General features: G+C 43.4%; 1 protein-coding gene and 1 pseudogene across 11 annotated transcripts in view; one reads left to right on the top strand and one right to left on the bottom strand.

The window, feature by feature from the left end:
* The window catches only part of MROH7 (maestro heat like repeat family member 7), a 59,303-nt gene extending 39,981 nt beyond the window's left edge, over nt 1-19,322 (bottom strand). For 5 of the 11 annotated variants that reach the window (XR_006205974.1, XR_006205975.1, XM_042951733.1 and 2 more), the window contains exons 1-3: nt 19,079-19,250; nt 9,985-10,019; nt 7,909-9,198 (exon numbers count right to left, since the gene is read on the bottom strand). Coding sequence is in view for 6 of the 11 variants with exons in the window: in XM_042951733.1 (XP_042807667.1) it covers nt 7,909-9,124 (1,216 nt within the window). In the remaining 5 variants the exon portion in view is untranslated. Of the gene's footprint in view, nt 1-7,908; nt 9,199-9,984; nt 10,020-18,986; nt 19,007-19,078; nt 19,251-19,272 lie in introns of those variants that run through there. The other 6 variants (XM_042951739.1, XM_042951741.1, XM_042951734.1 and 3 more) reach the window with 5 other exon arrangements.
* Nucleotides 12,502-13,050, top strand: LOC122227330 (annotated as a pseudogene).
* Nucleotides 19,323-25,544: the final 6,222 nt, after the last annotated feature.

Below are 25,544 nucleotides of genomic sequence, written 5' to 3'. Positions count from 1 at the left end.
GTATGACCCCTTTTTAATACAGTAGTACTTACAGGTGCAGGAAACATAACAAGCCTTCAAAACATGCAAAAACCAGAAACTTAGCCAAAATGACAAAACTGAGGAATCCTCCCCAAAAGCCAAGAAGAAATCACAGCCAGGAAATTGCTCAAAACAGATGTAAATAATACATCTGAACAAGAATTTATAATAATAGTCATAAGACTAGTAGCTGGGCTTGAAAAAAACATAGAAGACACCAGAGAAACTCTTCCTGCAGTAATCAAAGACCTAAGATCTAATCAGAATGACTTTAAAAATGTTATAACGGGGCGCCTGGGTGGCGCAGTCGGTTAAGCGTCCGACTTCAGCCAGGTCATGATCTCGCGGTCCGTGAGTTCGAGCCCCGCGTCAGGCTCTGGGCTGATGGCTCGGAGCCTGGAGCCTGTTTCCGATTCTGTGTCTCCCTCTCTCTCTGCCCCTCCCCCGTTCATGCTCTGTCTCTCTCTGTCCCAAAAATAAATAAAAACGTTGAAAAAAAAAAATTAAAAAAAAAAAAAAAATGTTATAACTGAGATGCAAAATAAACTAGAAACAGTGACAGCAAGGATGGAAGAAGCAGAGGAAAGAATAGGTGAAGTAGAAGATAAAAATTATAGAAAATAATGAAGCTGAAAAAAAGAGGGAAACAAAATTACGAGATCACTAGAGGAGAATTAGAGAACTAAGTGATTCCATGAAACAAAACAGTATCTGTATCATAAGAATTCCAGAAGAAGAAGAGTGAGAGAAAGGGGCAGAAGGTTTATTTGAACAAATTATAGTTAAGAATTTCCCTAAACTGGGGAAGAAAACAGGCATCCAGTCCAAGAGGGACAGAGAACTCCCTTCAAAATCAACAAAAAACGAGTCAACACCATGACATATCATAGTGAAACTGTCAAGATACAGATAAAGAGAGAATGCTGAAAGCAGTTAGGGACAAACAGGCCTTAACCTACAAGAGTAGACACATAAAGTAAGTAGCAGACCTGTCCACTGAAACTTGGCTGGCCAGAGGGAGTGGCAGGAAATATTCAATGTGCTGAATAGAAAAAAATATACAGCCAAGAATTTTTTATCCAGCAAGGCTATCATTCAAAATAGAAGGAGAAATAAAGACATTCCCAGACAGACAAAACCTAAAGGAGTTCATGACCACTAAACCAGCCCTGCAAGAGATCCTAAGGGGGACTCTGAGTGGAAAGCAACAAGACTACAAAGGACCAGAGAACATCACAACAAACATGAAATCTACAGATAACACAATAGCGCTAAATTCATATCTTTCAATAACCAGTCTGAATGTAAATGGACTAAATGTCTCAATCAAAAGACATAGAGTATCAGAATAGATTTAAAAAAAAAAAAAAGATCCATCTCTATGCTGCCTACCAGAGACTCATTTTAGACCTGAGGACACATGCAGATTATAAGTAAGGAGATGGAGAACCATCTATCATGCTAATGGATGTCAAAAGAAAGCCAGAGTAGCCATACTATCTTCAGACAAACTAGATTTTAGGACAAAGACTGTAACAAGAGATGAAGAAGGGCATCATACCATAATGAAGGGGTCTATCCATCAAGAAGAGCCAACAATTATAAATATTTATGCCCCCAACATGAAAGGCCCCAAATATATAAACCAGTTAATCACAAACATAAGCAAACCTATTGATAATAATACCATAATTGTAGGAGACTTTAATACTCCACTTACAACAATGGACAGATCATCTAGGCAGAAAATCAAAAAGTAAACAACAGCTCTGAATGACACATTGGACCAGATGGACTTAACAGATATATTCAGAACATTCATCCTAAAGCAACAGAATACATCTCTGCTGTCAGCACAGAACCTGCTTCGGATCCTCTGTCTCCCCTCTCTCTCTCCTTCTCTCTCAAAAATAAATAAATGAACATTCTAAAGCAGCAGAATATACATTCTTCTTGAGTACACATGGAACAGTCTCCAAAATAGATCACATAATAGGTCACAAAACAGCCCCCAAAGGTACAAAAAGATTGAGATCATACCATGCATATTTTAAGATCACAACACTATGAAACTTGAAATTAATCACAAGAAAAACTTTTAAAAGCCCCCCAGTACATTGAGGCTAAAGAACATCCTACTAAAGGGGTGCTTGGGTGGCTCAGTCTGTTGAGCATCCGACTTTGGCTCAGGTCATGATCTCACGGTCCATGAGTTTGGGCCCCACATCGGGCTCTGTGCTGACAGCTCAGAGCCTGGAGCCTGCTTCAGATTCTGTGTCTCCCTCTCTCTCTGCCCCTCCCCCATACGTGCTCTGTTTCTCTCTGCCTCTCAAAAATAAAGAAAACTAATTTAAAAAGAACATCCTACTAAAGAATGAATGGGTTAATCAAGAAATTAAAGAAGAAATTTTAAAAATACATAAAAGCAAATGAAAATGAAAACACGACAATGCAAACCCTTTGGGATGCAGCAAAGACAGTCCTAAGAGGACGATTCAGGCAAGAAAGTTCCCAAATACACAACCTGACCTTAGACCTAAAGGAGCTAGAAAAGGAACAGCAAGTAAAGCCCAAAGCCAACAGAAGAAGGGAAGTAAGACAAATTAGAGCAGAAATTGGGGCACCTGGGTGGCTCAGTTGGTTAAGCGTCCGACTTCAGCTCAGGTCATGATCTCACAGCCCATGAGTTCGAGTCCTGTGTCGAGCTCTATGCTAACAGCTCAGAGCCTGGAACCTGCTTCAGATTCTGTGTCTCCCTCTCTCTGTCCCTTCCCTGCTTGTGTTCTGTCTGTCTGTCTCTCTCTCAAAAATAAACATTAAAAAAAAATTTTAAATAGCAACAACAATAAAAAAGATTAGAGCAGAAATAAGTGATATAGAATCCAAAAAAAAAAAAAAAAACAGTAGAGCTGGTTTTTAAAATAAGAGCTGGTTTTTTGAAATAAACAAAATCGATAAACCCATAGACAGACTTCTCAAAAGGAAAAGAGGAGAGGACTCAAATAGATAAAATCACAAATGAAAGAGGAGAGATCACAACCAACGCCACAGAAATACAATTATAAGAGAATACTATGAAAAATTATATAGCAACAAACTGGATAATCTGGAAGAAATAACAAATTTCTAGACACTCACACACTACCAAAACTCAAACAAAGAGAAATAGAACATTTGAACGGACCTGTAACTAGCAAAGAAATTGAGTTGGTTATCAAAAATCTCCCAACAAATAAGAGTCCTGGGCCAGATGGCTTCCCAGAGGAATTCTACCAGATATTTAAAGTATAGTTACTATCTATTCTTCTCAAACTGTTCCAAAAAATATAAATGGAAGGAAAGTTTCCAAACTCATTCTATGAAGCCAGCATTACTTTGATTCCAAAACCAGACAAAGACTCCACTAAAGAGGAGAATTACAGGCCAATATCCTTGATGAATATGGATGCAAAAATTCTTAACAAGATACTAGCAAATCAAATTCAACAGTACATTAAAAAAATTATTCACCATGATCAAGTGGTCCTTCCTGGGCTGCAGGGCTGGTTCAATATTCACAAATCAATCAACATAATACATCACATTAATAGAAGAAAGGATAAGAACCATATCATCCTGTCAATAGATGTAGAAAAACCATTTGACAAAATACAACAGCGCTTTTGATAAAAACCCTCAAGAAAGTTGGGATAGAAGGAACATACCTTAACATCATAAAAGTCATATATGAAGGGCCCACAGCTAATACCATCCTCAATGGGGAAAAACTGAGAGATTTCCCCCTGAGATTAGGAACACAACAGGGATGTCCACTGTCACCACTGTTGTTTAACATAGTGTTGGAAGTCCTAGCCTCAGCAATCAGAAAACAAAATGAAAAAAAAGGCAACCAAATTGGCAAAGAAGAAGTTAAACTTTTACTCTTCACAGATGATATGATGTTCGACATGGAAAACCCAAAGACTCCACCAGATGAAAAAAAAACTGCTAGAGCTGATACATGAATTCAGCAAAGTTGCAGGATATAAAATCAATGTACAGAAATTAGTTGCATTTCCATACACCAATAATGAAGCAACAGAAAGAGATATCAAGGAATTGGTCCCATTTACAATTGCACCAAAACCCATAAAATACCTAGGAATAAACCTAACCAAAGATGTAAAAGATCTGTATGCCGAAAACTATTGAAAGTTTATGAAAGAAATTGAGGAAGACACAAAGAAATGGAAAAACATTCCATGCTCATGGATTGGAAGAACAAATATTGTTAAAATATCATTACTACCCAAAGCAATCTACACATTCAATGAGACCCCTCTCAAAATAACACCAGCATTCTTCACAGAGCTAGAAAAAACAATCCTAATATTTGTATGGATTTTGTATCAACACAAAAAGACTCTAAATAGCCAAAGTAATGTTGAAAAAGAAAACCAAAGCTGGTGGCGTCACAATTTGGGACTTCAAGCTGTATTACAAAGCTGTAATCATCAAGACAGTATGGGTATTGGCACAAAAACAGATATATAGATCAATGGAATAGAATAGAGAACCCAGACATGGATCCACAAATACATGGCCAACTAATCTTTGATAAAGCAGGAAAGAGTGTCCAATGGAAAAAAGACAGTCTCTTTAGCAAATGGTGTAGGGAGAACTGGACAGCAACATGCAGAAAAATGAGAAACTATACCACTTTCTTACACCATACACAAAAATAAATTAAAAAATTAATGAAAGATCTAAATATGAGGCAAGAAACCATCAAAATCCTACAGAAGAAAATAGGCAGCAACCTCTTTGGCCTCAACTGCAGCAACTTCTTAACTTGATATATCTCCAGAGGCAAGGAAAATAAAAGCAAAAATGAACTATTGGGACCTCACCAAGATATGCTTCTGCACAGCAAAGGAAACAATCAACAAAACTAAAAGACAACTGACACAGAATGGGAGAAGATATTTGAAAATGACCTATCAGATAAAGGGTTAGTATCCAAAATCTATAAAGAACTTACCAAACTCAACACCTGAAGAATAAATAACCCAGTGAAGAAATGAGCAGAAGACATGAACAGACACTTTTCCAAAGAAGATATCCAGATGGCAAACAGACACATGAAAAGATGCTCAACATCACTCATCATCAGGAAAATACAAATCAAAACAACAATGAGATACCACCTCACACCGGTCAGAATGGCTAAAATTAATAACTCAGGACACACCAGTGAGGATGTGGAGAAGGGGGAACACTTTTGCACTGTTGGTGGGAATGAAAACTGGCACAGCCACTCTGGAAAACAGTATGGAGGTTCCTCAAAAAAAAAAAAAAATTAAAAATAGAAGTACCCTACAACCTAGCTATTGTACTACTAGGAATTTATACAAAGTATACAAAAATGCTGATTTGAAGGGACACATGCACCCCAATGTTTATAGCAGCGATATCAACAATAGCCAAATTATGGAAAGAGCCCAAATATCCAACAACAGTTGAATGGATTAAGAAGATGTGGTATATGTAGGGGCACTGGGGGGGCTCAGTCGGTTAAGCGTCTGACTTCAGCTCAGGTCATGATCTCACAGCTTGTGAGTTCAAGTCCCGTGTCGGACTCTATGCTGACAGCTCAGAGCCTGGAGCCTGTTTCAGATTCTGTGTCTCCCTCCCTCTGCCCCTTCTCCACTCATGCTCTGTCTCTGTCTGCCACTCAAAAATGAATAAATGTTAAAAAAAAAATTTTTAAGTACCTAAGAATTAACCTATCAAAAAAAAAAAAGGCATTAGATCTATATGGAAATTTTTTAAATTTTAGCAAAAGATATATCCAACATAAAGAAGAACTTGAATAAATGGATAAATTAATAACATTCCAATAAAAATTCCAGAAAGGCTTTTTGAAGACCTAGACAAATATACTATAAAATGCATACGGAAGGGAAGCCTGGCTGGCTCAGTCAGTGGAGCATATGACTCTTGATCCAGGGGTCGTGAGTTGAAGTCCCATGTTGGGTGTAGAGATTACTTAAAAACAAAATCTTAAAAAAATAATAAAAATAAGGGCACCTGGGTAGTTCAGTCAGTTAAGTGTCTGACTTGGGCTCAGGTCATGATCTTGAGGTTTGCAGTTTGAGCCCCGCATCGGGCTCTGTGCTGACAGCTCAGAGCCTGGAGCTTGCTTTGGATTCTGTGTCTCCCTTTCTCTCTGCCCCTCCCCTGCTCACGCTCTGTCTCTGTCTCTGTCTCTCTCTCTCAAAAATAAATAAACATTAAAAAACTAAAATAAAACCCAGCAATTGCACTACTAGGTATTTATCCAAGGGATACAGGTGTGCTGTTTCGAAGGGACACATGCACCCCAATGTTCATAGCAGCACTATCAACAATAGTTAAAGTATGGAAAGAACCCAAATATCCATCAATGGATGAATGGATAAAGAAGATGTGGTATATATATACAATGGAGTATTACTCGGCAATCAAAAAGAATGAAATCTTGCCATTTGCAACTACGTGGATGGAACTGGAGGGTATTATGCTAAGCAAAATTAGTCAGTCAGAGAAAGACAAATATCATATGAATTCACTCATATAAGGACTTTAAGAGACAAAACAGATGAACATAAGGGAAGGGAAGGAAAAATAGTATAGGAACAGGGAGGGGGACAAAACATAAAAACTCTTAAATATGGAGAACAAACTGAGGGTTGCTGGAGGGGTGGTGGGAGGGGGATGGGCTAAATGGGCAAGGGGCACTAAGGAATCTACTCCTGAAATCATTATTGCACTATATGCTAACTAATTTAGATGTAAATTTAGAAAATAAAAATTTAAAAATAAATAAATAAATAATTTTTAAAAATAACATAATTAAAGACAATAATAAAATGTATATGGAAGAAAGGGGGTCTACTAATAACCTCCAGGACACAGTGTGGATGCTGTTGTCCTCAGAATAATTTTGAGAAGAACTTCAAAGAGGAATTCCCACCCTACCAGATACATACTATATCTTTATAAAGACATATTTACAAAGCCGTGGTATTTTTTAAAAAATCACAATATGGAATTGGCTCATGAACAAACAAAAATATTTGGAGATATAAATAATTGGAAAAAGATCTTTACATAAAAAATTGATAAGGGATTAATTTATAGAACTCCTGCATATCACAGGTGAGGTACAGGCTCCAGACAGGATTTCAAGTCGTTGCTCAAGTTGGAACATCAAACACTCAACAGAAGTGAGCTGAGCCCAGAGTCTGCATGCGCCACTGGTCAAACTTTTTTTTAATGTTATTTATTTTTGAAAGAGAAAGAGAGAGAGAGAGAGAGAGCGCGACCGTGGGAGGGGCAAAGAGTGAGGGGGACAGAATCGGAAGTGGGCTCCAGCCTCCGAGCTGTCAGCACAGAGCCCAGCACAGGGCTCAAACTCACAAACCATGAGATCATGACCTGAGTTGAGGATGGACCCTCAACCGACTGAGCCACCCAGGAGCCCCTCCACTCGTCAAACTTAGCAACCCGAGAAGCCAGGTCTGAAATTTAACTAGAAAGAAAGAGGCATACATTTCAAAAGAAATGTATTGTTAGCTATTGGACACATAATTTGGACATAATAAAAATATTATGACATGGGGATATTACAGTTAAGGAAATTGACGCTCATAGAAAGTAGTTTGTCCCAAGTCACATAGCAAGCAGAGTCTGAGCACTGGATCTCTTGTGGGTAATTAATATATTGCATGTTGTCCATCGTATGCTGTTCCCTTCCTCTCCCCTCTCCTCTCCTCTCCTCCCCCCAACTCCCTGCCCTGCAAGACTGAATACAAAATTCTTCCAGGGAATTGCCCTCTCTGGGGCCATCACCCTTGCCATACTCACCCCCTGGGATGCTTTGGAAGGCTGTGGTGTCCTTGTCCATGGTATTATAGGTGGGGAACCCCAGCGAGAACTGGCCTGTCTCAGTGCCAACCATCTCATCCCAGCTCCCCAGATTCTTGTCCAAGGGTATGGCATGGATGCTATTGTCCTCAAAATAATCCTGCTGGCTGCTCAGTGTCAGGGTAGAGGTGTCACTGAAGATGAGGCTGGAACCCAGGCTGAGAGTCTCATTGGAGCCCAAGAGCAGAGTCATACACGAGGGTGGAGAAAGGGTGGAGCTGGGTCCACGGGTGCTGGAATGCAGGCTGATACTATTGCTGGAGCCAGGAATCAGGGTCAAGCATGAGGCTTGAGTGATGGTCATGTTCAGGTCAGACCTGAGATTGTTATTTGAAGCCACATTGATGGTTCCCTTGGCTGTACCCAAAACTCCTTTTGAGACAGATCCAGAGCTGTTATGTGAAACCACAGTGATGGTCTCGTTGGCATCTGGGATCAGGGTCCCACAAGAACCTGGACCCACATTGAGGTACAGATTGGAGGTGTTTCTTGAGCCTACACTGTGTAGCTGGTTGGAGTCAGAGTCCAGAGAAGAATTTGAGGTTGGAATAAGGAGAGCTTTTGAGCCTGACCTACAGACGCAGTGGCCCACCACCAGGGCTTCTCTTGAATAGGGCCTTAGAAATGGGTTTGCATCAGTCCTGGAAGGACTGGAGTTACTCTGACCCACATCAAAAATCTTGCTTGAGAGAGAGTTGAAAGCCTCCTCAGAACTGAGCCCAGAGTGCTTCCCTGAGCTCAGATCTTGGGCCTCAGTAGAGCTGGGGCTCAGCACAAGGTTTGGGGCTGGACCCAGGGCCCCTTGTGAGTCAGGCCTTGAGACATGATTTGAATTCAGGCCCAGGGCTTCACCAGAGTGGGAAGTGGTGATCTGGAGGGAGACTGGGGGCACAGTCTGGCTGTCACCAGGCCTGGGGGTGTTACCAGATACCAGGCCAGGGGCCTCCTCTGAGACAGGACTCAGAGTTGAATTGAGGTCTGGAACAAGATCTGAGCCAGGATTCAAGGGTGGGTTCAAGAGAGGAACTAGGCCCATGTCTGTGTGGGGCTCAGAGATAGTGCTGGAGCCTGAATCTGGGGCCTCTGCCAGGCTGAGACTGGGAGTCATGTTCGAGCTTTCACAGAGGACCAGATTAGCCCCTGGGCTCAGAGCCATGCCTGGTCTGGAGGTCTCTCAATGCCACTGCCCCTTCTCTCCAAAAGCCAACTGTTGAACTCCCTACAATGCCCCTGAGAGGAAGAAAAGCAAATTCAGCCACACTTCACCTTTTAAGCCATGCTTAAAACCTTCCCACAGCTCCCCACTATCCTTAGGATGAAGGCCCTTGTGTGATTTCCCAGGTCCTTGTAACCATGCCCAGTCCACCTTTACAGCCACATCTACACAGCTCTCCCCCTCGTGCTCTCAGTGCCAGCTGTATCCCCTGGGTTTCTCTGACCACACCCTGCTTCCTCTCAGCTATGGGCCCTTAACAAATACAGTTCCCTTGGCTCGGAACCTCGTGTCACTGTGCTTTGCCAAGCGCACTCTTCCCAGGAAAATATTCATCCTACTTTATTCCAATGACCCATTTAGTGTTCTAGCCTGTGCTAGAGGTGGCAAGGACTGTGCTCCCTTAGTCTCTGGGACATCCCCAGCATCTAGCACAGTGCCAGGTATAGAGTAGAAGTCCACAAATACCAGACAAATGAGGCCTTACCCACCAAAGGTAGAAAAGGGGAAGGAGGAGCCTCCTTACAGGTTACCCTACTTCCAGCCTAAATTTCTAGAACTACTCTGCAAATGGCTGTGACACTAGATTCCCAAAACGGCCCTGGTAGAGCTGCCCACTGCCGTTGACAGTTTGCCTGTTCTGGGTGAGGCAGGCCACATGGAGGAGAACCCAGGACAATCCTCAAAACCACAGCCTGCCTCACCCCAGCAATCGGCCTGCCGGTTAGCTCCCCGGTGCCCCCACCCTACCCCCCTTCCACACTTGGGCTCCTCTCCCTGTGGGACTCACTGGGACAGCTCACCTGCATTCATGGTGTTCTTAAGCAGGAATGGGCCCCTGGGAGGAGACGACAGAAGAAGACTGAGTCAGGTGAAATATGTTTTCTCAATGCTTACTGAGCAAAGTCTACAAGCCGGCCATGACTCCTGCTAACCAAATGCTTCACCGCCCCCCCTCCCCCCGCCTCAACACACACACAGAGTCCTGGAAGTTAGATACTATTGTTCTATTACATACTTAAGGAAGTGGAGGTCAAGGAGAGGAAGGCCACCCATCCTACTGGCCCTCAGGGAAGCCAAGACCATCTCTTTATGCCACCCATCTACCTAAACTCCTCCATGGCTTTACATCGTCTTCAGGACAGCATCTCCAATCCCCAGCAGGACCTAAAAGGCCCTTCTGTGTCTGGTCTTAACTCCCCTTTCACCCTTCTTGCCCTTCCAAACTCCCTTCCCCATTCCATTCCACCACCCTTCAACTCTTCTGTGTGTCTCCAAAGAGCCAGGCTCCCGGGTTAGGTCTGGGCTTTCCAAAGGTTGGGCGTACCCTTCTCCAGCCTCCTTCCCCTGGCCAGCACCTGTGGCTTCACCCTTCAAATTTCAGCTTAAGAGCCTTCTAGGTCCCCCAGACAGGTGAGGTCCACTTGTAAGTTCCCATGGTATCTGGTCCACTTCCCCCATCACACACGTTTCCCCGCTAGGCAGCAAGATCTCTAAGAGTCTAACACAGCCCCTGGCACACAGTCACTGTTCAATGAATAAGTTTGTTACTTCATCTCGTTATTTCTTCTTTACTCGCTCATTTATTCTTTCACTTGCTCATTTTGTCACTTACTCATTTCTTATTCATTCATACACTAACCCATTCACGAAATCATTTACTCACTCTACAAATTTTGCTGTGCATCTATCGCTTGGCTTTGAAAAGACCAGAGATTTGGAGTCAGATGGTTCTGGGTTCATCTTCTTACTAGTCTGAGTGTACTTGGGCAAGAGACTTTCCCCCTCTGGCCCTCATCCTGCTATTCTCTAACATGGAAAGTGTAAAGCCTCCCACCTAGAGTGGTTATAGTTTCAGTGCCTGGCACAGAACATATGGCCTGAAACATACTACCTGAAATATAAAAATCCAGAACTCCTTGCTTGTACAGTCTTTTACTAAGGGTACTGCACTTAAGTTTGTGTTCACACTTTTGTTTTCTTTTACTTAAAGAAGAGCCTTAAAAAAAATCTTCAGGTTCTGGAACACCTGGGCGGCTCAGTCAGTTAAGCGTCTGACTTCAGCTCAGGTCATGATCTCATAGTCTGTGAGTTCGAGCCCCACGTCAGGCTCTGTGCTGACAGCTCAGAGCTTGGAGACTGTTTTGGATTCTGTGTCTCCCTCTCTCTCTGCCCCTCCCCTGCTCATGTTCTGTATCTCTCTGTCTCAAAAATAAATAAAAACATTAAAAAACATTTTTTTTAATCTTCAGGTTCCAAAAACCCTAGATCTTCCCTTCGTCACCCCTCCCACCTGTGTGCATGCTGTGTGTGTGTGTATGCACACACGTGTGCTTGCAAACACACACACACACATACCATAGTTATCAAAGACAGGCATTTTCAACCTGGAAAAATATGCATCAAGTGCAGCCTATGAGGCTGTGAGTAGGATTTTGGAAGGCCTGAGTGGTTTGGGCTGTGGAAAAGAGTAACCTCTACCTCCCTGACACAGCAGATGCCCCAGTGACTGGGGCAGCCCATGCCTCACCCTCCACCAAAGGGACGTTGTGCATTGGGAAGAGTGGGATTCTTGGGGCTTTGATGGGACACAGGGAGTCAAAGGAGCTCACTACTGACTCAACAGCCACAGGCTACCTATTGGCCTTTGCTTCCAAGCCTTGGGCCCCAAGTAGGGAGTGCAGAGAACAGCCGTAAAACAGCTAGCGAATCCTGTCCAAGACTGAGAGAATCATTGACTGATTCCCATCCTTTCTCATTGAACCCTTCCAGGACTTGAACAAGGGTTGGTGGAGCCCTCAGGAAGTGTAACTATCAGTGAATCTTCCAGTTCCTCATTCAGAACACGTTTATTAGATGCTGGGCCTGGAATATGTTAGGCAATCATGAGTACGCACTCACACACACACATATGCACACACACACACATCTGATATTGGGACACCTCACACTTAGAGAATACAAAACAGAGCTTGCTATCTTTCTCCTAAATCAGACCTTCCTATTCTCTTCCATTTCTAGGAACTGGAACTACTACAGCCAGAAATGATATCATCCTTCACTACTCTCTCATTTGCTGTACCCAATTTTGGCCAAGTTCTGCCAATTCTGGCTCCAGAAAAGTTCCCAAATACCATCCCATATCTCCATCTCCACTGCCAGACCCTAGTGCAGCTTCCATTGCTTAAGTCTGGGTCTTGACATTGCACTTGAAACAAGGGTTCCTGTATCTAAGGACTGCTCCCAACAAACCATTATCCAAACTGAGCTAAATTGTCTTTAAAAGTGCACTCAAGAGTGGCCTGAGGTGATCTCTGAAAATGGTTCACTTTTCACTTGGTCCAGAAAACTCAACAAAATCATATAAATCAAGAGGTTGAAATCGTGTTCACTTTAAGAACATACATGAAACTACTCATACCATCAAGGTATGCATATCCAAAAAGCCACCAAGTATCTGAAAGATGTCACTTTGTAGAAGCAATGTGTGCCATTCTGTAACTACAGTCATGGAATTAGTAGGTGTGCCCAGGCCAAATAGTGGGGCTGGACACAGCGTCGGTGGCCCAAAGGGTGCTGAATTTTTACTGCACACACTTAAAAATGCAGAAAGTAATGCTGAACTTAAGGGTTTAGATGCAGATTCTCTCAGCGTTGAGCACATCCAGGTGAACAAAGCCCCCAAGATGTGTCATAGAACTTACAGGGCTCACTGTTGGATTAATCCATACATGAGCGCTCCCTGCCACCCTGAGATGATCCTGACTGAAAAAGAGCAGATTATTCCTAAACCAGAAGAGGAAGTTGCACAGAAGAAAAAGATATCCCAGAAGAAACTGAAGAAACAAAAACTTATGGCCCGGAAGTAAATTCTGCATAAAATAAATGCAAACAAAAGTAAAAAAACCAAAAAACAAAAAACAAAACTTCATTCAACAGTGTGGTACTGACATAAGGATAGACATACAGACAAATGGAATAGAATTGAGAGTCCAGAAATAAATCCATGCATTTATGGTCAATTAATTTTTTTAAGTTTGTTCATTTATTTTGAAAGAGAGAGAAACAGACAGACAGAACAAGTGGGGGAGGGGCAGAGGGAGGGGGATAGAGGATCCAAAGCAGGCTCTGTGCTGACAGCAGAGAGACTGATGCGGAGTTCAAACTCACAAGCCTTGAGATCATGACCTGAGCTGAAGTTGGGTGCTCAACTGACTGAGCCACCCAGGTGCCCCATATGGCCAATTAATTTTTGACAATGATGCCAATTCCATTCAAAAGAGGTAGAATAGTCTCCTCAACAAATGGTGGTGGGACAACTAGGTTCAACATGCAAAAGAATAAAGTTGGACCCTTACTTCACACCATATACAAAAATTAACTCAAAAGGATTAAAGACCTAAACATAAAAGCTAAAATTATGAAGTTCTTAGAAGATATCATAGGGGTAAATCTTCACGACCTTGGATCTGGCAATGGTTTCTTAGATATGACACCAAAAGCACAAGCAGCAAAAGAAAAGAGTAAATTAGACCTTAACAAAATTAAAAACTTGTGCATCAAAAGACAGTATTGGGGCACCTGGGTGACTAAGTCAGTTAAGCATCTGACTCTTGGTTTTGGCTTGGGGATGATCTCTCGGTTTGTGAGTTCAAGCCCCACATTGGGGTCCACGCGACATTGCGGAGCCTGCTTGGAATTCTCTCTCTCTCTCTCTCTCTCTCTCTCCTTCTCTCTCTCTCTGCCCTACCCCTGCTTGTGCTCTTTTTCTCTCAAAACAAATAAAATAAACTTTAAAAAAAATGTTAAAAGACACCATCAAGAAGTGAAAAGGCAACCTACAAAATGGGAGAAAATATTTGTAAGATCTATTTCTGATGAGTCAAGTATCCAGACTACATAAAGAACTCTCATAACTGGACGACAAAGAGACAAGCAATCCAATTTAAAAATGGGCAAATAACTTGAATAGGACACTTTTCCAAAGATATACAAATATTTAACAACACACAAAAATATGCTCAACATCACTAGTCATTAGGAAGATGCCAATCAAAACCATGATGAGATATCAGTTTATACCCACTATAATTTTTTAAATGGAAAATAAGAAGTGGTGCCTGGCTGGCTCAGTCAGTGGAGCATGTGACTCTCAGTCTTGGGGTTGGGAGTTCAAGCCTCACGTTGGGCATAGAGGTTATGTTTTTTTTTTAAGTTTTAAAAATTTTTAAAAAGAAAATAACAAGTGTTGGCAAGGACATAGAAAATTGACACTCTCAAACACTGCTGCTAGGAATATAAAATGGTGTAGCCTCTGTAAAAACCAACTTGGTGGTATTGCAAGAAGTTAAACAGAATTACCACCTGATCCAGCAATTCCACTCCTACCACATACGCAAAAGAATTGACAATGGGTGTTCAAACGAAAACTTGTGCAAAAATATTCATAGTAGCATACCCACAAGAGCCAAAGGTGGAAACAACCCAACTGTCCATGAACTGGTGAATGGATAGACAAAAGTGGTACATCTATACAACGGACTATTACTCAGCCATAAAAGAGTCTCATGCTGGTACTTGCTAAACAAGGATAAACTGAAAATATACAAAGTGAAAAAAGGCCACATATTGTATGATTCCACTTATGTGAAATATCTAGAATAATCATATCTAGAGAGACTAAAAGCAGATTAAAGCAGAAAGAGGTTGCCAGGGACCAAGGAAAGAGGAGAATTGAAAGTGACTGCTTACTGGGTACAGGCTTACTTTTTGGAGTGACAAAAATGTTCTGGAACTAGACAGTGATGGTTGTTGTGCAACATTATGAAGTTACTCAATGTCACTAATAGTGTTATGCTATGTATATTGTACCACAATTTTTTCTAATGCATGTAACAGGCAAGAGGATATAGACTCATTTTTCCCTGTTCCTCCTTTCCAAATACAACTAAATATCCTGGAAATGATTCAACTGACAACCATAAGAAGACTTTTAAAGCTAGAAAGAAGGCAGTGGACTAGCTATGAACCTCAGGACTTGAGGGATGACACTGGGTGTGTTCCCCAGGGTTTTCTTTTTATCTCCCATATATCCCAAACTGGACACCAGAGAGGACTGCAACACAGATGCAGAGGAAGAAAAGCCTGTTCCCATTGGCCAAAAGACTAGGAAAGGGGAAGCCCAACAGAGATGGGCCCCCAGTGGGGAGCCCTAATCCCCATTCCATATCCAGGACAGTGGCAAGCCAATTCACCTGCAGGAGGAGTGTTAGCAGAGCCTTGGATCTCGGGGCTCTCCACCCAGTGGCAGAGAATATACTAGGTCCCACAGCTCCTGGCATCCCAGTGGCAACAGGTGGCCATCAAGGGAAGCACCTTCTTGCCCCTGCAGGCAGCATCACCAGGAATGAACAAGAGGCCCAGCAGAAAAAAGTATACCAAGGCTCTGAAAACTATCATTAGAACTACAGTCCACTGGGGCGCCTGGGTGGCTCAGTCGGTTGAGCGGCCGACTTCGGCTCAGGTCATGATCTCATGGTCCGTGAGTTCAAGCCCCGCGTCGGGCTCTGTGCTGACAGCTCGGAGCCTGGAGCCTGTTTCGGATTCTGTGTCTCCCTCTCTCTGACCCTCCCCCGTTCATGCTCTGTCTCTCTCTGTCTCAAAAATAAATAAACGTTAAAAAAAATTAAAAAAAAAAAAAAAGAACTACAGTCCATAAAAGCAGGCCAGAACCTACATTCTAAGCCCTAACAGGTTGATTGCCAGCTAAAAGGGAAGGTTTAAGTAGGATAAAAAGTCTCTTAACATAACATCCAAAATGTCAAGGACACAGTCAAAAATTACTCATCATACCAAAAACTAAAAAAAATCTCATCTCAAGAAAAGATAACTAATGCCAACACTGAGATGAATCTGATGTTGGAATTTGTGATCATGATTGTAAAGCAGTTGTTATAAAAATGCTTCAGGGCACCTGAGTGGCTCAGTCAGTTGAGCATCCGACTCTTGATTTTGGCTCAGGTCATGATCTCACTGTTCATGAAATTGAGCCCCACGTTGGGCTCTACGCTGACAGCATGGAGCCTGCTTGGAATTCTCTCTCTATCCCTGTCTCTCTGCCCCTCCCCTACTCTCTCTCTCTCTCTCTTTCAAAATAAATAAACATTTAAAAATGCCATTAAAGGGATGCCTGGGTGGCTCAGTCAGTTTGAGCGTCTGATTTTGGCTCAGGTCATGATCTCATGGTTTCAAGCCCTGCGTTGGGCTCTGTACTGACATCTCAGAGCCCAGAGCCTGCTTCAGATTCTTTGTCTCCCTCTCTCTCTGCCCCTCCCCTGCTCACGCTCTGTCTCCCTCTCCTTCTCAAAAATAAATAAACATTTTAAAATTTTTATTAAAAAATAAATTTTAAAAAATAAAAATGCCATTAAAAAATGTTTCAACAGGCAATTACCAATCCTCCTGAAGCAAGTGAAAAACTAGAAAATCTCAGCAAAGAAATAGAAGTTATGAAAATACAATAATTGAAATTAAAACAGATGTTATTTTAAAGGCACAACTGAAAACATTTTAAGTTGCTGGATGAGCTCAAGAAGAGAGTGGAGGTGACAAAGGATAGAATCAGTGAACTTGAGGACAGATCAATGAAATTCGCTTAACCTGAACAACAGAGATAAGGGACTGAAAAAAATGAACAGACCTGGTACAAAACAAAATATCTAACACTATTATCATCAGAGTTCCAGAGATGCTGAAAATATTCAGAGAAGTAATAGCTGAAAACTTTCCAAACTTAGTGAAAGAAATAAACATACCGATTTAGGGAGCTGAGAAAGCCACAAACAGGATAAGCCCAAAGAAATTGACACCAAACACATCATGATTAAACTTCTGAAAACTAAAAACAATGAAAAGCAACTTAAAAGCGACCAGAAAGCATTATCTATCAGAGAACACCAATTCGAATGACAGAGGATTTCTCATCTGAAACCAGGGAGGCCAGAAAGAAGTTGCACACATTTTTCCAGAGCTGAAAGAAAAAGAAAAAAAAAAAACAAAAACCCTGTCAACTGCAAATTCTGTATCTGGCAAAATTATCCTTCAGGAATGAAGAGGAAATAGATATTCTCAGACAAAGGAAAAGTGCATGCAAATCAAACCATGTTATTCTCCTGTAAGGTCCCTCTGTGACTTCTCACGGGCTTTCACATGATGGGGTGTAGGTAAAACTTACATTTTTTATAAGATAGATTTCTGGGCCTCTGCTTTGCACCTCTGAGGGGAATTAGACTTTTATTGAGCTCTCCCCCTACCACCTCTGTGATTATCACATAGCTGGTGTGCAGACCACGGGTGGAGACATCCTCATCTACAGTCTGAGGTCTGTGTTTCTTTTACCAGGGCCCTCAGCCCACAGGCCTGGCCCCTCCATCTTTCTAGCTACGTACATTCCCTTCCCCACCCCATACCTGAACCACTCTCAACTTCTCCCAGTGCCTCAAATATGTTGGCTTCCTTCTTGACTTAGGGTCTTTGTAAATATTCTTTCCACTTCCTGCAAACTTCTCCAAGACTACTCAACCAAACCTCTATCACTTCCCCTGGCTAACATCTAATATTAAAAAAATTCTTTTTAATGTTTGTTTTTGAGAAAGGAGAGAGAGAGAGAGAGAGAGAGAGAGAGAGAGAGAGAGAGAGAGAGAGGAGGGGCAGAGAGAGAGGGAGACACAGAATCCAAAGCAGGCTCCAGGCTCTGAGCTGTCAGCACAAAGCCCAACGTGGGGCTCGAACTCACAAACCGCGAGATCATGACCTGAGCTGAAGTCAGACACTTAACCGACTGAGCCACCCAGGCATCCCTAACATCTAACATTTTAGGTCCCAGCTTAGGTGTCCCTTCCTCCAGGAAGTCTTCCTGGGATGCTCAAATATGGGTGAAGTGCCCTCCTCCTGTGATCACTCTGTTCTAGTGTATCCCTCTGTTCACTCATATGTCTCTACTCTAAAAAATGAGCTTGGTCAATCTCTGGCTGTTTTGTTATTCTTTTTTCCCCAGCATGTGGCACAATACCTAGCACACAGGGGAGGTTTAGAAATGCTCATGGAGTGAGGGAATGGATGGGTGGATGGATGGATGGGTGGGTGGATGACAACTCTTCAAGATAGGTATCATTATTTTCACTTAGTGGCGTGGTAAGTGAGACTATTCAGGAATCCAAAGTAATGTTTGCAAAGCCCCAGAAAATGGCAGCCAGAATTCAAACCCAGGTCCTCTCCACTGACAGCTTTTTCTACAACACCCCAGAGATTTTTGCGGCATGAATCACTCAGTGAAGCCACATCTTCCTGTTTTCCATTCTCCATTCCCTCTGCCACTTAGGCCCCAACCCTAGAATAAAAGTCTAGTGAAAACAACACAACCTCCTGATGCCCAGCTATAATGCACAAATCCAGGGCTTTGTGGTCAGCTAGACCTGAATTTGAAACCCACTCTGTCTCTCACCAGTGGTGTGAGCAAGGGCAGGTAACCTCAACATGCTCTGTATCAATCTAAATACTCAGTGCACAAGATTAGTGGAGGGAATAAAATGGATAATGGACATAATGATCATCATAGCACTTGGCCCCCAATGGTACCTCCATGAATGCTCATCTTATCATCTCTTTGGTGAGGATATGGTAGGGGGCCTTGAGATAAAGACCAAGTCTGGCTTCCAGGTTCTCTGCCTTCTTCCCCCGCCACCCCCCACCCCACCACCCCATCTGTGGCATTCCTCCTTCATCTTCACATCCTCTTCCCTCTCACCTCCCCCAACTCCCACCAGCCATGCTCTCAGAACAAGCCTAAACTCTTTCTCCATGAGACTTGAGCTGCTGATGGAAAGTTCGATGTGTTACCTCCACCTGGGGCATCCACATGGCAACAGAAAATTCAGCCTTAAGCCAAAGATATGAAGTTCTAACTGTAGAATTACAGCCAAAAGGGAAAGACCTTTCCCCAGGGGGGAGGGGTCAAGGTGGTAACTGCCTTGTGCAGGCTGTGGAGGATGCCCCCACCCCTGGGACTTTCCCAGAGCCACCCCTCAGCTTACCTAGTCTCCCCCCAGTCCAGGCCCGTGTTGTGGTCTTTGTGAGGTCACCATGACTCAGGAGTTCCCAGCCAATGAGGCCCCTGCTCATGCTACACGGTAGATAGAAGCAGGGAGCTATCCTTTCAAAGAAGGGCCTTCAACCACTGCCTAGAAATGACCTCACTCAAATGAAGGCCAAATCCCTTGCCCAGGATTCAAGCCTCCCCATAAAGCCCCTTACCATATGATCTTACGCCTTTGTTTATCTTGGGGTGACAGCCTGGTTCTGAGGAGCATTGCAGGTCTGGGGCACAGCAGACCTGAGAGGGAAGCCTGTGGGTAGCGGGGTGTATGCAAAGGGCTTTGGAATCAGGCAGTCCACGTTGAGGACACTGAGACCCACAGAGGGAAAATCCTAGCCCAAGGTCAAGAGCTAAGACACTGTGCAAGTCCCTTATCTTTGCCCTACTCCACCCTGCCTCCTCACCTAAGGCACAGATAACAGTTTGGAGTAGGGCAGGGATGAGGGCTGGGTCAGGAGCCCCAGACCATGAAACCCAGATTCCAGGATAAGGAAATAGAGCAACCATTATCTTGCTAAAGAAAAGCTTGGTAGCGAGCAAAAACTAAGCTGATTAAGATTACCAGTGACTACATAGAAAAACTTCACTGGGTACCACTTAAAAAGCTGTAATAGAACTATCCACTAAGCTGTATTCCCATTTACCCAGGTCATTAAATCTGGCCTCATCACCCCAAGTCCCCACCTCGGGTGCCTTAGCGCTCTACGGTGAATTCCCTCCTAGAGGTCCCGCCCACTTGCCGCCTCTTCCACGTGACCTACCAACCAACATCACCAAGTTTTCTTTCTCAGCAGAATCCTCCTCCGGCAGAAACTCTCATCTTGCCCCAGTAGCCCCTCACCCGCTCTCCAGCTGCAGTGACAAGCCTCTGCCAAGAACCACCTCTAAGTCCCTCTCTCCTCTGGCACTCAGTTAACCAAAGGTCCTTCCAATTTTGTCTCCAAAGCCAACCCCCACACTCCTGCTCTGGCTCAGGTCCTCACCATTGGAAGCCCAGATTTTGGCCAGTCTTCTAAATCATGTCACATAGGGCAAGCTCTCCCACGAGCTACAGCCACCACCATCCTGCAGCCTCCCTGACAACTCATTCCCACGCCTTCAGTGTCTCCCACCGCCCCCAAGGTCATGTCCAAGCTCTTGGCTCTGGCGTGGAGACCCCTTCTCAGTCTGCTCCTGCCTATGTGTTTCTCCTCCCTTTTGATTTTGTTAATTCGTGCTAGAACACAATATACATACAGGAAACTGCACGCATCATGCCCATTCTGATGAATTTTCGTCCAGCGAGTGAACACATGTAACCAGCACCCTGACCTGGAAATGGGACATTACCAGGACCCCAGAGACCTTCCAGTCACTATCCCCCACCAAGGGCAACCACTGTCCCAACTTCTAACACCATTGTTTAGAGTTGCCTGTTTCTGTGCTCCATTAAGTAGAATTATACAGCGCATACCCTTTTGTTTCTAGCTTCTTTGGTTGAATACTATTTGTGAGATTTCATACTTTTGCATGTGGTAGCTTCTTTCCAAATGTTGTTTCCCCTTGTCTCTTCCTGCTTTTTATCTTTTTCCAGAATCTTCAGGTAGTTGTATTTTGCTTGTCTTTGTACAATTTTCTTCCTTTCTTTCTTTCTTTCTTTCTTTCTTTTCTTTCTCTTTCTTTCTTTCTTTCTTTCTTTTCTTTCTTTTCTTTTCTTTCTTTCTTTCTTTCTTTCTTTCTTTCTTTCTTTCTTTCTTTCTTTCTTTCTAATTAAGTAATCTCTGCACCCAATGTGGGGTTTGAACTCACAACCCCAAGATGAAGAGTTGCATGCTCTGCTGACTGAGCCCGCCAGGTGCCCCCAGGTAGCTGTTTTTCATATTTTGTCCAGAGTTCACAGTTGTTATGTCCAGGAGGGTTGGTCCAATAGGAGCACTTTGCCATTACTAAAGGTAGAATCTCTCCTTTTAAATTTTTTTCTTATTTTTCTTTTTTCTTACTCATTTTAGGATTACTGAATTTGCCTTCCTTCTCTTGCTCTGCTTTTCTCTCTTCTGCTTGCGTGGAAGCTCCCTATCCCAGGGTTACGCTAGCTATGTGAACATGCATACTTGCCTGGCAAAGTCTAAACTTAACTAATAGTGTTATCCAGCTTCAGAAAAAACAACAAACGAAAACCGCAAGTTTCAGTCCAGCCAGCCGCCTACCAACTTCTAGGCTAGTGTCATCCTTTATTTTAGTCTGGGTCTGTCTTTTCAATCCTACCAATTAGACATTATTGTTTTATGTGATCTGTGTTTGTTTAGGCTTAACCAGTACATTGGCTGACCATTTTTTAAATCGAATCTCGGATGCACCATCTGGGATCAATTTCCTTCTGCCTGAAGAATAGCCTTTATCATTTCCTTAGGAAGAGTTTGTTAGTGGTAAGCTATTTTTTGTTTGGAAAAAAAAAAACACCTTGGGGCGCTTGGGTGGCTCAGTCAGTTGAGCATCTGACTTCGGCTCAGGTCATGATCTCGCGGCTCATGTGTTCAAGCCCCACATCGGGCTCTGTGCTGATAGCTCAGAGCCTGTAGCCTGCTTTGGATTCTGTGTCTCCCCCTCTCTCTGCCCCTGCCCCCCTCAAAAATAAATAAACATTAAAAAAAATTTTAAGAGAAAAACAACTTTATTTTATCCTCTTTCTTGAAACTATTTTTACTGCATGTAGAATTCTAGCGTGTCTGTTATTTTATTTTATTTTATCAATAGTAATAATGATAGTACACTATTTGAGAGGTCAGTTTGCCAGCTTTGGAGTGATTGACCTATTATCTCTGGCTGCTTCTGAGATCTTTGACTTCGGTGTTCTGCAGTTTTTCTATGACGTATGTAGTTATGGATTGCTTTTGATTTTATTTTTTCCTACTTGGGATTCATTGTGATTCCTAAATCTGGGGGTTGGTGTTCAATCATTTGGAGACTTTTCCACAAATTGTTATAGGCTACTGGCTATAGGCTATTGTTATAGCCTTTCCCTTGTTCTTTCTCGATTCTTCTACAACTCTGATTACATGCATGCTAGTCCTTCTCGCCGTCATACTTCCTATCTCTTTGATTCTTCTATGCTGATTTCTGGATAGATCTTATCTAATTCTCTAATCAACTATGTCTAAGTTACGTCAAGTCTTCCCATTAAGCTTTTTTATTTTATTTGTATTTTTCATTTCTGGAAGTTCTGTTTGGCTCCCTCTTGAATCTGCTTGGTCACTCTATATAATCTACTATTGTTTGTTCATATTTTCAAGCCAGCTTTAATTTTTTTCAACACATTATTTTATCCCATGTCTGGTCGTTTTGACTTCTAAAGACTTTGTGGGTCTGATTCTGCTGTTTCCTTTTCTGTCAATTTTCACTCATGGGGCCTTGTTTTCTTATGAGTTTTGGGGGTTGCAGACTCTGAGCTGTTCATTTTCCTTGACTCTTTGCCTGGGAATTCCTTAAGTCCTGGTTGAAGCTATGTTCCTCATGAGAAGACTTGTTTTTTCTTCTACTAGTTGCCTTAGGGCACCACCGACTGAGTACCTTAAACTAAATTCCACCATTTAGTGGTTTTGGACCACTTAGGTGGTATGAATTTGGACCAAGGACCAGTGTGAGGGACAGCCTGTGGTTAATAATTTTCAGAGGAGTTTATTTTTCTTAAGTAGGTTCCACGCCCAGTGTGGGACTTGAACTCATGACCCCAAGATCAAGAGTCGCACGCTCTGCTGACTCAGACAGCCCGGAGCCCCCAGAGGAATATTTTTAACTCACCAAAGGCCAAACCCACCAGTTTTGGTGCACCCTTACCAAGAGTGCAGCCTTTGGATTCCATTTTCATGTATCTTACTAAAATCCTCGCTTTGGAGGGGGCCCTAGGCTTTATCCCTTGTCACCCCATCTGTACAGCCACCAGAGTGGAAACTCAGCATCACCAGGGATTGGCCAAATTCCTCGGGACAAAAGTCAGCCTTCACAGTTGCTTGCCTCTTAGAGCTCCTGTTCCTGTTTGTGCGTCATTTTTCATCAGCTTAGAGATACACTTTAAAAGATTATTATATTTCATCCAGCATTTAAGCTGTTTTCACGGGAGGTTTGTCCACTAGTGTGTCTAGCTCATTACACTGCTCGGATTGCTACCCGGTCTCATCTCCCACCATCTCCTCCTCCACAATTTCTGCTTTAGCAACACGGTGGTATCTCCGAACTCACGGTAATGATCCCTGCCTCGGTGCCTTTTCTCATGATGCTCCCTCCATCTGGAGTCTCCTTTCTCTTCCATTCTGTTGCCCCAAACTGGGTTCACCTCTTGGTGTTGAGCCAAACGACATAGCCAAGGCAAAGAATAAGAAAAGGAAGGGTTTTACCTGCCACAAGAGAAGGAGGACACCAGGGACCTTTCCCAAAGCAGTGTCTCCTCAAACAACAAAATCGCGGAGCTCTTCAGCTAAGGAATCCATGAAAGGGTTTGTGTAATGGGGAATACAGCATGGCATTGGGGCAAAAGTCATCTGATGGTGACTGAGTCCAGGTCAAAATCTTGAGAACCTGCAAGGGTCAGCATCATCGATTCTCCGGCTCCGGTGGGTCCGGTATCTCAGTGTTCAGAGGGGTTTAGATCCTGCGGAGAGAACTCAGAATGTGCAACAGGTCAGTCCTCACTTCTGAATATGGTGAGGCTAGGTCCTGACCTGAAGGCGGCTGTTTGTTCTTACATTCTTTCACAAGATGGCTGAGGACCCAAAGTGCCTTTTCTTCTGTCGAGAAAGCTGTGTTCGTCTTTCTTTTTCTGGGGGCCCCCTTTTCTGCGGATAGTTCCTCCCCACTTCACCTGTATAACTCCTACCTGTCTGTCAAAATGCAAGCGGTATCATCTCCAGGAAGCCCTCCATGATGCCCTCCCCACAGCTGGGTTAAGGCTTCCTCCTCTGCTCTTGCAGCATAGCTCAGAACACCTATGACAGCATGCTGTAGATTTCTAGTCACTTGCTTATTTCCCTCATTATAGCAAGGATGTTTTAAGGACAGAGATGATGTCTTTTCATCTTTGCTTGCCTGGCACCCAAAGCCTGGCCCAGAGCTGGTACCCAAGGTCTTTGCAGAAGAAGGTGTTTGCCGCAGAAATGAGTCTTATTCTTACCCTGGCCTCTCTTGCCTCCCTCCCTGCCCCATGCTGTTACAGCAGCAATAGAAAACTAATACGCCCACCAGAAAAGGCGAAACAAAGCAAAAATACTAATAATAAGTGTGCATTGAAAAGACTGGAAGGAGCTTCAACAAAATGAAGACAAGTTACAGCTGGTTAGTGGATCTCACTGTTCATTTCCAAATAATTTCCTTTTTCCATGTTTCTGAATTTTCCAATATCTTTCTTATATCACTGCTATAAGGGGGAAGATCATAAGCTTTCATTTTGTCTCTAAGAGATCCTACCCACCCTTCAAAGTCCAGATCAACTACCGGCTCCCTCAGGGAGCTTTCTAGACAGCTTTGTCTTGGCCAGGGGCCTTCTCTCTGCTCCCCCGTCCTTAACACGGCAACTGGATTCTAAACGCCTCAGAAGCAGCGTCCGTGTTGTTCTCCCCAAGGTCCAGCGGGCCCCAGCTAGCGCAAGTTGAACATTCGTGAGCTGGATTCAGGAACAATCAGTCATTCTTCCTAGCTGGGGAACCTCAAGGCTGCATTTCCCCACATTCTGATGAGCTCCCCTGGGGAAGGAGGGGAGGAGGGGCAGCCTCAGGGAAAGCTGGAAGGGGCCTCTCAGGGCCAGTGGGCGGAGCCTCCTTCCAAAAGACACCTGCTCCCCATCTGAAATGTTGCTGCTTCCTAACACCCTCTTGTTTCGGGTCTGTAATGTATCAAAGTGACCCAGGTAACAAAGGCTGGGATTCACACCTTAGTGAGCCTTTTGTCCTTCTGAGTGGTGTAGTGGGGGAAGTCACACGGCTGAGGGAGGCGGTGCTAAAACAGACAGCCCAGGTGTTAGGGATAGTTGGAACTTCCCCCAGCCATTTCTCAATACCAACTTCCAGAATCACCTTCCAAAATGCAAAGCCAAGCAAGTCTCTCCTGCTTTCCCATAGGTGAAGGTTCCCCACCCTGTGCAGGTTGGGGCCAAGCTCTTTATCAGGGTGACCCAGGCCCATCTCCCTGAGCACCCCCACTCCCACCTGGTGATCCAGTCACATTGCACTGCCCGTGTCCCCA

Source organism: Panthera leo, chromosome C1 (assembly GCF_018350215.1).
Source record: "Panthera leo isolate Ple1 chromosome C1, P.leo_Ple1_pat1.1, whole genome shotgun sequence".
NCBI lineage: Eukaryota > Metazoa > Chordata > Mammalia > Carnivora > Felidae > Panthera > Panthera leo.
The sequence above is the reverse complement of the archived record's forward strand: the minus strand, read 5'-3'. Positions and strand labels throughout refer to the sequence as shown.